Below are 14271 nucleotides of genomic sequence, written 5' to 3'. Positions count from 1 at the left end.
CTACTTTCGCTCTCTGTGTCTACTGTGTTAGGAGCCCTTCACCACCTTTTACCTGAACGGGAATGAAAAGAAGTTTGACCACCCGGACAGAACATTCTCTGGCATCATGCGCTCTTGGAGGAGCTGCCAGAGGGACACGTCCGATGTCAAGGTGAGACAGAATGGCCAAATGAACTGCTATTCCATTGTTACCACCTAGAACCCCCTACCCTTTTCATGGTTGTTTAAATGTCTTTGCTGCACAGGAGTTGATCCCTGAGTTCTACTACCTCCCGGAGATGTTTGTGAACAGTAATGGTTATGATTTGGGCTTGAGGGAGGATCGCACACCTGTGAGTGACGTTGAGCTGCCGGTCTGGGCCAAAAAGCCAGAGGACTTTGTTCGCATCAACAGGATGGTAAGGAAATTGAACTGTGTCGGACATCCACATGCAATGAGTGTTTTCACCAACTTGAACTTCTGAACAAGTAAAAACTCAATTTTAGAATTTATTTGCACATTTATTAAAATTTCACATGGACATAAGCATTCAGACCACTTGAAATTTAGCTCTGGGGTCCTCCCATTGCTCTTTAACATCTTGATTGGAGTCCAACTGTGGTAGGTTCCGTTGATTGGACATGATTTGGAAAGACACACACCTGTCTATATAAGGTCTTACAGCTGACAATGCATATCAGAGCAAAAACCAAACGATGAGAAGGAAAGAGGAGCTCTGTAGAGAGCTATAAAAAACATCTACTGCACTGAAAGTTACCAAGAGCTCAGTGGCATCCATAATTCTTAAATGGAAGAAGTTTGGATCAACCAAGACTCTTTCTAGAGCTGCCTGCCGTACTAAAGTAAGTAATCAGGGGAGAAGGGGCTTGGTAATAGAGATGACCAAGAACAAGTGGCCCAGGCAGAGCCCTTACTTGAACCCAGTCAAACACCTCTGAAGAGACCTAAAAATGCCTGTCCACCGACAGCCAGACAGCAAACCTTGTGGCATCATCCCCATGAATACTGGAGGCTGTATGGAGCTGCCAAAGGTGTTTTAAGTACTGAGTAAAGGCACTGAATACTTATGTCAATGCAATATTTTATAATTTCACTTTCTCATGATGGGTTGTTGAGTGCAGAATGATAGGGAAAACTTATTTATTTTTAAGTCAAAGGGTGCATTAGAGAGCGAATGATGTGAACATTAACATATTACTCCTAATGTTGTCTGGATAGGATAGAATTCCCAATACAGCAATCGTTGTATCTTAGCGAATTGAATTTTGAGTTTTGTGTATCGTTACATTCCTACAAACCTCACTAACTGCTGTGGTCCGTCTCAGGCACTGGAGAGCGAGTTTGTGTCATGCCAGCTGCACCAGTGGATCGACCTGATCTTTGGCTATAAGCAGAGAGGACCGGAAGCAGTGAGGGCGCTCAACGTGTTCCACTACATGTCCTACGAAGGCTCTATCAACCTGGACACCATCACAGACCTGCAGCTCAGAGAGGTGAGGCAGACACACACACACATGGGTACAAACACAATTCCTCTACTCATTCCTCCTACGTAGTTAGAAGAGAATCAGGCTTCAGTGATCCACCTCCTACACGGTTTTCCTATGAGGGCTGAAATCCAAATCACTAAAACGTGTTTAGTGTCCTCGATTACTGTCTTTTGCCTTTGTTCTGCAGCAGTGTAATTTCTAGTTCAGCTGAACAGCGTGGAGGCCAGCTTTCAGTGCTGTTCTTTTCTCTGACCCTCAACTCAGACAGCCTCTCAGCCTATTTTGCGTAGTACAATGCAGTGCGTTCTCTTCATCCAGGTTGTTCTGTTACCTGCCTTTTCCCCACCCCCTCTCTCTTGCTTCCTGTTCTTGTTTCTGTTTTCTATTTCTCCCATTATTGCTGGCTCTCAGCATTGCCAGAGGCCTCACACTCCATCTCTGGTCCTCATGTGAAAGCTCTATTGTCTGCTTGTCTAATTAGGCAGACAAAGCTGGAAGAGACACACGGGCACTGATCAACACTTCAGCTTCAGCTGCTGGCTCTTTTACAGCTACCTATTTGGAGCACTCTCTCTCTCTCTCTCCCTCTCTCATGCTCTCACACACTTTCTCTCTCTTTCTTTCTCACTTTTCTTCAGTCCATGGAGACCCAGATCCAGACCTTCGGACAGGTACCCTCTCAGCTGCTGATCGAGCCCCATCCTCCGCGCAGCTCAGCCATGCATCTGGTGAGACTGAGCTCTCCACTCATTTTATGCGTTATACTACATTCCTATGATGTTATATAGCACAACATTAGGACTGTCCCAATTATTAGATTAAAATTGATTACTTGATTTTATGCTTCTCAGCTTTGGCTTGATTAAAATGAACCCTGGTGCGATTGCTCTGTTAGTGCGGTTCGTTGGAGTAAGTGAAAATGCGGCTTATCGAAGTTTGGTGTGCACCAAACAAGCTGCTCAGACGGTCAGGTATTCTTGCTGTTAGAGTTGAGACTTTGTGCAGACCTCCCAACGTGTGTTATTTCAATTTTTTCTGTCTGGCGCTTCATTTAGTGGGGCTGTCTGCCAAACTGCACACTTCCACACTGTACCACACTCTATCACAGTGTTTCAAAACTAGTCACCGTTAGAATTGCAGTCTTTACAGCTTTAACATGTGGTTTAACTTTAACTTGCAGTGTATTTATCCCTGCTTCCTGCTTCCACAAGCAGCCAGTGACCTATAAGCTCTGCTTCTTCCAGTGAGAGATATTACCCACCCGTTTTAACCCACAACCTGCAGGATGTTTGCCCACTATGACCATGGTGCCGCAGATTTAATCCTGCCCACTAGTTATTGCAGGACTCACAGACACACCCGCCTTGTGCAGACCTCTACTTGCAGACTTCTGTCATATAATCCAGGGCTAAGATTTAACAGTGCATCAAGTATAAACACATCGTCAGGTTTGGAATTGTCAGTGACTCTGCTTAGAGGTTCTTTTGCAGAATCTTCAACAGGCTCTGTGTAGGTTATTGTACTAAGCTGTGGTTAGTAGGTTGGAGATTCTCTACAAGGGGGAGTCATTTACACTCACATCACATCACAAATTCCACACCAGCAGGATCTCAAAAGTTCTCTTTCTTACTCGTTTCCAACAAACATTTATTTGTAATGTCTCCGACTTGGATGTACACGAACGTAAATGGTCTGTAATGAAAACTGTACCTGGTGTAAGCAGGAAATGCTGTCAAAAAAAAACAAAACAAAAAAAAAAAAAACACCAAGTATGCCACTTCGATCCTGAATATTTTATACAAACCTCAGATGACGATGTGTTAAAAGCAGGAAAAATGGGCAAAACTAAATATCTTGGCCACTTTGACGAGAAACCAGATTGTGATGGCTAGACGACCGGGTCAGAGGATGGGTCTTACCTGCCTGATGTACCTACCATAACGACAACTGATGAACCGGTGACCGGGTCATTGGCATCTAAGGCACATTGATGCTCCTAGAGACCCCACATCACAACTTACTTGTAGGATCTGCTGCAAATGTCTTGTGGAGTCCATGCCTATATATATTTATATATAATATATGGAGTAAGCTGACTTTAGTTCACCTTCACAAAGCATACATTCTGGATATTAGAAACCAGGTGATGCATGGATGATGTGGGATTCTTGCTTTCACAAGACCAACTGAAGAATGTGATAAAAATAGGTTATTAAGCAAGCAGTGGCTATAACATAATGATCAAATGTTAGATGTCTGCCCCACTCTATGTAATGGACTCCCCTTTTTAATGAGTAAATTCAGCTATTTTTTTGGTAAACTGTGTATTACAAAACTGTTCCACTGCACACACAGTTTTATAGAAAAAGCAAGTCTTCATCTTCATAGAAAAGCATTGGCAATAGGAAGCTGTACCACCTCACATCCCCCAGTACAGTGGAACTGTGTTGGTTGAATACCCTCAAAATGAGCTGGGTAATGTTTAAACATCCATTAGTCGATCTGATCTTACTAATGCTCTTGTGGATAAATGCAATCAAATCCTCACAGCAGTGATCCAGGATCCTAGTGTACTAGTATGTGGCCTTCTTAGAAGGGCAGAGGCTGTTACTGAAGCAAAATGTAAAACAAATGAGTAGGTGTTAACATTTGGAAGTACAGTGTACATGTGTGTACACATGATATACACTATATGGACAAAAGTATTGGGACACCCTGCTTATTCATTGTTGAAGTCAAGGGTAATTAAAGCGTTTATCCTGCTTTTGTTTGAGCAACTCTCTGCACTGTCCCGGGAAGGTTTTCTACTGGATTTTGGAGCATTGCTGTGAGAATCTGATTGCATCAGATAGCATCAGTAGACAAGGTATATGTGCATTTTCACATGTGTCAGCAATGGGTACAAATGAACGTAGCTGAATACATTCATTAGAAGTGGTGTCCACAAACATTTGGACATATAGTCTACATCAGAGCCTTTCTTAGATTAGACCAGCCAAACCCTCCTCCCTCTAACCCAAATCAGACCTAACCCCTGTCCCTGTTCTCCCACCCCTAAAGCTCCTCATCCTTACCTCGTATGGTTCCACTTTAACATACCTCTCTCCTTCCTCTTTTTCCCTCCTCCTTCCTTCCTCTTTACCTTCTTCCTCCTCTCCCCTCTTCCTCCTCACCCTCCTTTTCTACCTCTTTGGCTGCGTCTCTCTCTCTCTCTCTCTCTGTCTGCCTGCCCGCCTCTCTCGCTCTCTTTCTTTTCATCAGTGTTTCCTTCCTCAGAGTCCGCTCATGTTTAAGGATCAGATGCAGCAGGATGTGATCATGGTGCTGAAGTTTCCCTCTAACTCTCCGGTGACACACGTGGCCGCAAACACGCTACCTCACCTGAGCGTGCCTGCCGCAGTCACGGTCACCTGCAGCCGCTTGTTCGCTGTCAACCGCTGGCACAACACTGTCGGTGAGCACTGCTGTACCTCACCACCCCTAACACAGCCAGCAGTGTCAGCTCTAAGCTTTAACACTCATCATATACAGGGTTCTTCACACTGTACACATACAGAGCTCCAAGAGGTTGGACGCACTTGGCTGAATGTTTGTTTTTCTGATCTAACAAATGAAACAAACCCTTGGAATCCTTTTGTAAGACAGATTGTAAAGTTGATGCTTATTGTTACATTCATTGAAAACACAAATTGGGGGTAATTTCATTGATATTTAAGTGAAATACTTAATACTTACTTCTATTAAAGAAAATAAAGGAAGAAATTCAACAAAATGTCATTTGACCCAAATAGGTCATTTTCAGAAGCCTACAAGTACTCTGCATATTCCTGCTTCAGTCCTGTTTTAAATTATGTAGTAATAATAATAATAATAAACAGTTTTGGTCACTGTGTGACTCCATGTGTCATTTTAGTTCTGATGTCTTTTGTCTTCTGGGGAAAAACCCTTCAGGAGTACATGTGTTAATGGTTCTGACTGGAACTGTGTCTTAATTATTAATAATTTGTTGTTGCTTTTTTTATTTTATTTTATTACTAGGTCTCAGGGGAGCCCCAGGATACTCACTGGAGCAGGCTCATCACCTACCCATTGAGATGGATCCTCTGATAGGTAACATGGATCAATTTTATAATGGAATTGTGTTTATAATGGAATAATAAATCATATTTGATCCTTGGACCAACAAATGATTTGATTTGATTTGATTTCTACTGAAAAAGATTGAAGCAGCTTTTTGTATTTATACTCTATATTGAAGATATGGAACTATTGCCTATTTCATGTCCATAACATATTAATATAAAAATATTGTATTATATATTATGTATTATGTAATATGTTATTATAATTACAACTTATTAGATCATTAGATTTTTTTTTCTCTCCCAAATGCTTCTTTTTATTCTTTTGTACTGAAGCACTGAAGTTTTATTCAGATCATTTATAATAAGAAGACAAATATATAATATAAATAATAAATAATAAAAATCTGAGCACATTTTGCTTTGTGTATAGATTATTCATTGACGGATCAGCACTGACAGCATGGTGTTGTTAACCTCAGTTATGCCTACACTGTGATCACCTCTTTGTTATCTGTAATTCCACACTTTTCTTTCCTCTGTTTCCAACAACCTCAGCTAATAACTCTGGAGTGAATAAAAGACAGATCACTGATCTTGTGGACCAGAGCATTCAGATCAACACACACTGTTTCGTGGTCACTGCTGACAATCGCTACATTCTGGTCTGCGGTTTCTGGGACAAGAGTTTCCGGGTGTACTCCACAGAGACAGGTGTGTAAATGTATTCGTATATGTGTGTGCACACATTAGCGTGTCTTTCAGGCTTCTCTGTAGCTCATTCTATAGCCTGTGTCTGGCACAGTACTTTGTATTAATCTAAAGACTGAGAATGATTCCTCTAAATATATTAATCTAAAAACTGAATAGCGAAAGAGTGCTGTGCTCTGTTGTGTTCTAATGCAGCTCAGTGCACATCAGCTGCAGTCCTGAATCATGCTATAATTGTACACTGAATCTGAATGTGATTCTGACTCTGCTGGTCGGCTGTGTCCTCAGGTAAACTGACTCAGATCGTGTTTGGCCACTGGGACGTGGTGACGTGTCTGGCCCGATCTGAATCTTACATTGGGGGAGACTGTTACATTGTGTCGGGCTCTCGAGACGCCACACTGCTGCTGTGGTACTGGAGTGGGCGGCACCACATCATCGGAGACAATCCAAACAACAGTGAGTTCACAGACAGTACACTGCACATGCTTCATTTCTGACCACAGTGACGATGAGTTGCTTTAATACATTTGTGTCATACAAACCCTGCTGTATGTACAGTTGTGTTCAAAATAATAGCAGTCCAATATGACTAACCAGATAATCACTGTTTTTGGTATAAATGATATTACCACATGACAAGCAATGTACCAGTTGGTGCAGTAGATTCTTAGAAAACCAACAGACTCAGCATTCATGATATGCATGCTCTTGAGTCTGTGTATTTGAATAATTAATTGAAAGGGGTGTGTTCAAAATAATAGCAGCGTGGAGTTAAATTAGTGAGGTCAATCATTCTGTGAGGAAACAGGTGTGAATCAGGCGGCCCTTATTTAAGGGTGAAGCTAGCACATGCTGTACATGCATTTCTCCTTGAAAGCCTGAGAAATATGGGTCGTTCGAGACTTTGTTTAGAAGAACAGCGAACTTTGATTAAAAAGTTGATTGGAAAGGGTAAAACTTATAAAGAAGTGCAGACAATAATAGGCTGTTCAGCCAAAATGATCTCCAGTGCTTTAAAATGGAGAGCAAAACCAGAGAGACGTGGAAGAAAACGCAAGACTATCATTCTAATAGATCGAAGAATCCAGATTGGCAAAGGCTCAACCAATGATCAGCTCCAGGATGATCATAGACAGTCTCAAGTTACCTGTGAGTACTGTGACAGTGAGAAGACGCCTGTGTAAAGCTAATCTATTAGCAAGAAGTCCCTGCAAAGAAAAAAAAAAAGACATGTACTGAAGCAGATGCAATTTGCCAAAGAACACCTTCACTGTCCTAAAGAGAAATGGAGAAACATATTGTGGACTGATGAAAGTAAAATTGTTTTTTTTGGGTCCAAGGGCCACAGCCAGTCTGTCAGACGACCCTCAAACTCTGAATTCAAGCCACAGTACACTCTGAAGACAGTAAAGCATGGTGGTGCAAGCATCATAATATGGGCATGTTTCTCTTACTATGGTGCTGGGGCTATTTACCGCATACCAGGGATCATGGACCAGTTTGCATATATCAGAATACTTGAACAGGTCATGTTGGTTGACTCTATGCAACACAGATGTGAAGCAGTTCTAAAACTGTGGTTATTCAACTAAATATTAGGTTAGTGATTCACAGGAATGCTAAATCCTAAAAAAAAAGAGTACATATTTTGAGTTTATAAAGACAAATGGAGACGCTGCTATTTTTTTTTTAACAGTCCAATTTTAATTTTTTGTTATTTTCTGTAAAGTAGTTAAAAATTATAAACATTTCTTCGTGTTTTGATTTGGAAAACAGTATGCAATGTTCCCAATGCATGGAAATAAAAACTACTATAAAGATTTTCTGCTTTACTAATGTTTTTACACACTGCTATTATTTGAACACAACTGTAGTTGCTGTACAGTTGAAATGTAAATACTTTGCTTTTGACTCTTATTTCTGACACGTTTAAAAAATAGATATATGTTTTCAGACTATTTAGAATATTTAAGTATCCATGAGAGTTAAATATTAATTGATAAACAGCAGGGAAGGGAGAAAAACACTGTAGGCTTACCTTTTGAGGGGTTTGCGCTGGGATTAAGAGGGGAAAAGCAGTAGAACAATGCAATGGAGACCCAGCGGAATACAGCTTGGTCATGCTGGTCCACCATCTCATTCAAGCTTGGTCATGTTGATCATGCTTGTAGACCAGCTACGCCATCCAACTCGAAAACCTGAGCTAGCCAGGCTGCCCACCCCCCCACCCCTTCAGCAGGGCTCGGTCACATCCTCACAAAATGCACCTTTGACTCATGTATGATTGTGCCCAAATTTCAGAGTGACAGATTGTAAAATACTCACTTCATAAAGTTCTATTAAAACGCAAAGTCACTGTTTGGCCTAAATAATTTCTCCATCATCGCCCTGAGGAAACCTAATGAATCCCCTAATATTGACAGTTAACAGTGAACAGAGTATGAGTGCCTATGCACATCCCCAATACAAACATTAAAAAAAAATCCCAAACCCTGAAGCAAGCATGATTTCTGTTTAAAAATCAGCTCATGAGCTGCATAAACAAATACCAATGAATGAGATTTTCATGTTTATTTTATAACTGCACTAAAATCAGGGACACCTGTGTGAGACCAGTGTAATGTGTGTGAAGAGCTGTTTGTTTGGTAGTTTCTCAGTCTGGGTTTGATTGTGGTGGTTTTTCATGATTAGGTGATTATCCAGCTCCCCGAGCAGTTCTGACTGGTCACGACCATGAGGTGGTGTGTGTGTCCGTGTGTGCTGAGCTGGGACTTGTCATCAGTGGAGCCAAAGGTCAGTCTGAATAACACCGCTCTCACTCTCACTCTCACAACTCCTTTGTATCAAACAGATACTTCTGTATGATTCATCGGGGTAACTGTCCTATATGTAATACAGTAAATTGGCAGGTTTTGCATGCCTTATGAACTTCTTAATGGGTCTTAGATTAGCACTTTAAAGCTAACATGTAAAGAACTGACCAGAGATTATCCACAACATTCTGTTTTTTGTAACATTTTTTTAAAAGCACTTTTGCTGCACTTGTTCTGTGTTCTGTGTGTTTGTTGTTATCATAGAGGGGCCGTGTTTGGTGCACACCATCACGGGAGACCTGCTGAGGGCTCTGGAGGGGCCAGAGAACTGCGTGCGGCCACGACTGATCTCTGTGTCCAGTGAGGGACACTGCATCATCTACTACGAGAGGGGGCGCTTCTGTAACTTCAGCATCAACGGCAAACTCCTGGCTCAGATGGAAGTCAACGACTCCACTAGAGTAAGAGCAAGCACTCCACACACACTGCAAAGCAATCAGTCGCCCCTTTTTTCACCAAATAGTGTGCCTCCTACTCGGAATCCAGAACTACCCATATCCTGCTGGAGTGCTTCTATCCGTTTTCCAGCTCTAAACAGTAGTCCTGAGAGTAAGAAGAGGTCCTCTGTCTGCTTTGGGAGCCTCACTGCAGGGATAACGACTTGATTGCCAACTAAAGAGGCTGAAGCAAGGACGGAAAGATGCGTTACTGTTCAGAACAAGCGTGAAGCTTCTATGATGTGGAATTTGTGGAAAATGACTGTAGCTGAACAGTAGCTATGTGACTCCAGTGCATGTATAATGACTGTTTAACCAGTCAGTGGTCTGCACAAGCTTTCCATACAGATCCCAGTTAAGTACACTTGGTACCTCGACACCTGATTTGGGTAACCCAAATCAGCACTGGTACTCCGATACAGTATGGCTTACCCAAAATGTGAATTTACCTATAAGCAACTGTACAAGGCTGTGTCACATCATCCAGATAACACAGTGAAAAGCATCTCCGTCTCTGTATCTCTCAGGCTATCCTGCTAAGCAGTGATGGGCAGAACCTGGTGACGGGAGGGGACAACGGTGTGGTGGAGGTGTGGCAGGCCTGCGATTTCAAACAGCTCTACATTTACCCCGGCTGTGACGCAGGCATCAGAGCCATGGACTTGTCTCATGACCAGAGGTGAGAAACATCCCTATCCCGCAGGATATTACTGATGGTCAAGATTAAACAAGTTATGGCTTTATTAGTTGAGATTGTAGCATTATCAGTTTATAAACTTTTGCCAGTAATTTCCGCAAAGTGTCATCTTTGTCAAAAGGTGATATCAGGTAGCTTACTTGTTACAGTTTTTATTTTTCTTACATTTTGTTGAGGAAATCAAATGAGTTATTTTAAATGTTTACAAAAATGGCACATTAAATGTCTTTTTTGTCAAATATGTAAAAAAAAAATACAAGAACATAATTATGTTAAAAATGTAAAAAAAAAAAATAATAATAATTGAGGTATTTTGATGTAGAGGATTTGTTCAGTTTTTTCACTTAGAAAATCAACATTTGACCAGGCGTTCCTAAACATTTGCACAATACTTTAGAATAACAACTATGATATAGTTAATTATATATATTAAGAGTCCATGCAATATGTTATAAAGTCCTGTATTCCATATATTTCTACATCCCTTATCCCAGCTGAGCCTCAATTACTGAAATATGTAAATGGACACAGATGCCAGACTGCCGCAGATGTGCAGGCTGAAATGCTCCATACAACTTTTTATCATTTTCCATGTCCCAGGCTTAACAGCCTGTTCTCTACATTTCAGTCTGAACTGCTTGACCACTTGTGACTGGTCATCCAATCATGATGAATAGATGTGTCAATTTCCATATGTTGGTTAAAACTACTTACCTACACATATGTTATGAATGGTCTGCAAGGAAGGAGGGGTGGGACTAAGGCATGCTAAGGAGAACCTGGTTCGAATCCCAGGTCAGGCTGCTTGCCATGAGCAACTAGAGTTCAAGAGAGCACAACTGGCCTTCCTTTCTCCCAGTGTGATGATGGTCAGCAGAGGCGTCTGTTAGCTGTTGTTTCTGAGCTGGGAAGCCGCACTGGCTACCTAGCAGTTCAGAAAGAGGTGGTGGCTAACTTTACATGTGTCATGTCATGTGACGTGCTAGTTTTGGGTAGAAAATGTGGTAAAAAATCTGAAAGAATTATTGATGAAATGAACTATTTAATAAAGAAAGACCCTCTTCAGCATCACAGTAATCCGCATGAACAGCCGGAATCATCCTTTTAACATTGTTTGCAATTGTAAAAGTGTACAGATGTTTTGCTGACCGTATTCTACCTTTCTGTGCACAGAACTCTAATCACTGGAATGGCTTCTGGGAGCATCGTGGCATTCAACATCGATTTCAACCGCTGGCACTATGAGCACCAGAACAGATACTGAGAACAGATACAGAGAGAAGAGTAGGAGGAAAGAGGAGGCCTAGTCTACAGCCTGCTGGCCACAGAATCAGCTGGGAGAATTCCTACTGACTCACGCTCCGCTAGTCCGTCGAGAGGTTTGTGGAACTGCAGAGCGTGTCGATGTTCTGGAATAGAGCGAATGGATCGTCACACCGAGTGAAAAGACGTTGAACATAAAAGCTATCTCTGTTGTAACCTAGATCTTTAGGACTGTTTCTGTTTGTTGGTTCATTTGGGGTTTTTTTTGTTTTTAGGGTTTTTTTTGGGTGGTCTTCCCCTTTTCACATAGGTTGCCTGAAGTCCTCGTTTGCAAACTGTGATCACATAAACATAAACATGACCACAAACCCACCCTGAGCACCACCCTAGACAGAGGAGAGCGAGTCTCGTACTGCAGTTACCCTCAAAGACTCGAACCGCCAAACGGTACAAAACAAAGAATGCTTTTACTCTGGTTTTGGTTGGTGGGGTAGGGGAGTCCGGGAGTCCGGGCTGAACGTAGTCTTTGTAAATATGAAATCTGTCCTCACTGCGGCCCAGCAGGTCCTCCTCCCTGCGAGGGGAGAGCGCAGGTCCTTGTATTCCCCCACCCCCTTCCCGTATGGATGGTCCCATCACCTTTAATTTTAACGACCTGCTGTATGTAAAATAACGTGTATTAATAATGACATGACTACGCATACTGCGATGATGATGATGATGATGATAAAGGTGGAGATGTGAAATGAGTGCGGCCAGTACACTGGAGATGACGTTCTATCAGAAAACGAGCTTCGTTTTCCTCTTTGTATATTTGGTAACTGTTTTGTCATATATGTACATAATGTGATGGCTAGAGCAGACAGGCATGTAAGAGGGACTTAATGGAGTGAAGAATTAAAAAAAAAAAAAAAAAAAAAAAAGTAACCCTCACTCTCACACACACACACACACACACTCACACACGAATTATTTATGATTAAAAAAAAAATTAATGTTGAAGTTTTTTGTAATGGCACTTTGCACCAATAACATGCCGTAATTTATTATTAGTGTAACGATTTTATTTTTTGATCGACAGCAGCCACATTTAGGCCCATTTCCCCCCTCCATTGTATGAGTTGTGCATCGATGTTTGTTGTATTTGATCAATATTAAAATCATGTGTGATGATTATGTTGTACAACCACAACCACAGTAAGCAATATCATAACTTTGTAGCCAGGAGAGAACTATAAATCAATCATATAGCTTTTGAGGAGGGGAAGCTTGGTTTATACGAGTATTAAAGCTATTTAGAGAACATTATACACTTAAATATGACGCCGTTTGTTTTCTCCTCTCCCTCATCCTCCTAAAACAATATTTTTGGATCTACATTATGAGACTAAAAATCTCATGTATCCTTTTATTTCTCGCAAAGATGTAAATGACACAAGTCAGCTGAAAGTTACAAGAAAAAAAACAGTGAATAATAAATTATGCAAAGAACTTTTTTTTTTGTTTGTTTGGTTTTTTTTTGGGCCTGGTCGTTGACCACGGCCATGCATATGACTGAGACAGAGATGCAGTAGTTAAATAGCAAATCTGTCAGTGATTTAGGTGAGTGGTTAGTACTGTACATTTGATTTACTTTGTACATTTGCTAAATATTTTTGTTCTTTTTATTTGGTGTGGTGGATTTGATCATTGCATATGTTTAATTTATTATTTTGTGTATCATTTGCAGAGAGGAGAGGTACAGTTATTGGTGGGAAAAGTCAAAGAAGGACATTTTATTTAGAGTACAAATCTTACCTGATGAACTTGGCTCCCCCATCTGCTGTTTCATGCATTTGCTGCAACTTGAATAAGCCAGAAACTCACAGGAGGTGTCTCTTCAAATGTTGAAATATTACTTCATGCCAATATATAAAAATCAATAACTGTAAAATAAAATGGTTTCCTTTTTGTCGTATTTACAATAAAACCAACCAAAACATCCCTCTCAGGTGTCGCTTCCTTTTTCATTGTTTATTTGTATATGTCCACTTTAATTATGACTGGTCGTAAAGTATGTTAGAGATACACTTAGGGACAAAAGTATTAGGACACCTACACATTACACCTGCAGGAGCTTTTATGATGCCCTATTCTAAAGCCATAGGTATTAATATAGAGTTGGTCCAACTTTGCAGTTCTATTAGACAGCCAGATAGAGAAGCGTGATCAGTCACTCCACAGAACAGAGTCCAGTGGTGGTGTTCTTTACACCACTCCATCCAACACTTGCTGTTGTGATTAGTGGTGTAAGGCTTGCATGCAGGCCATGAATGCTCCTAGCTGTTCAGCACTCAGCGAGCTTGTTCTGTAAATCAGTCGCTGAGTTGCTGTGGTTCCTAAACACTTTCACTGTTCAGTAATACCACTCACAGTTGATGGTGGAATATCAAAGAGGGAAACATTTTTACAGATGTGCAACTGTGCCATCTTAATGCTGGAATTCAGTGAGCTCTTTAGAAGCACCCATTCTTTCACTAATGCGTGTGAATGCAGATTGCATGGCTAGTTGCTGGGGTTTATACTCCAGTGGTAATGGCACTGAATGAAACACCTGAATTCAATGATTAAGAGGTGTGTCCCAATACTTTTGCCCATCTAGTGTATTTTTGGATAGTACACAAATGGACAAAATTGTTGGTTCCCCTCGGTTAATGAGAGAAAAACCCACAATG

At 41.1% G+C, this 14271-nt stretch overlaps 1 protein-coding gene across 10 annotated transcripts in view; it reads left to right on the top strand.

Annotated features, from left to right (window-relative positions):
- nbeaa (neurobeachin a) overlaps nucleotides 1–13540 on the top strand; it is a 198082-nt gene extending 184542 nt beyond the window's left edge. For 7 of the 10 annotated variants that reach the window (XM_072659426.1, XM_072659422.1, XM_072659423.1 and 4 more), the window contains 12 exons: nucleotides 32–151; nucleotides 246–398; nucleotides 1327–1494; nucleotides 2130–2219; nucleotides 4753–4945; nucleotides 5530–5601; nucleotides 6132–6287; nucleotides 6573–6743; nucleotides 8979–9080; nucleotides 9365–9561; nucleotides 10125–10276; nucleotides 11468–13540. In XM_072659426.1, the coding sequence (XP_072515527.1) occupies nucleotides 32–151; nucleotides 246–398; nucleotides 1327–1494; nucleotides 2130–2219; nucleotides 4753–4945; nucleotides 5530–5601; nucleotides 6132–6287; nucleotides 6573–6743; nucleotides 8979–9080; nucleotides 9365–9561; nucleotides 10125–10276; nucleotides 11468–11558 (1665 nt within the window). In that variant the 3' untranslated portion in view covers nucleotides 11559–13540. The remainder of the gene's footprint in view (nucleotides 1–31; nucleotides 152–245; nucleotides 399–1326; nucleotides 1495–2129; nucleotides 2220–4752; nucleotides 4946–5529; nucleotides 5602–6131; nucleotides 6288–6572; nucleotides 6744–8978; nucleotides 9081–9364; nucleotides 9562–10124; nucleotides 10277–11467) is intronic. The other 3 variants (XM_072659429.1, XM_072659427.1, XM_072659421.1) reach the window with 1 other exon arrangement.
- The last annotated feature ends 731 nt before the right edge of the window (nucleotides 13541–14271 follow it).

The sequence above is a fragment of the Salminus brasiliensis genome, chromosome 16, assembly GCF_030463535.1.
Source record: "Salminus brasiliensis chromosome 16, fSalBra1.hap2, whole genome shotgun sequence".
Classification (NCBI taxonomy): domain Eukaryota; kingdom Metazoa; phylum Chordata; class Actinopteri; order Characiformes; family Bryconidae; genus Salminus; species Salminus brasiliensis.
Note: the sequence above shows the minus strand (reverse complement) of the source record. Positions and strands in the feature narration are given on the sequence as shown.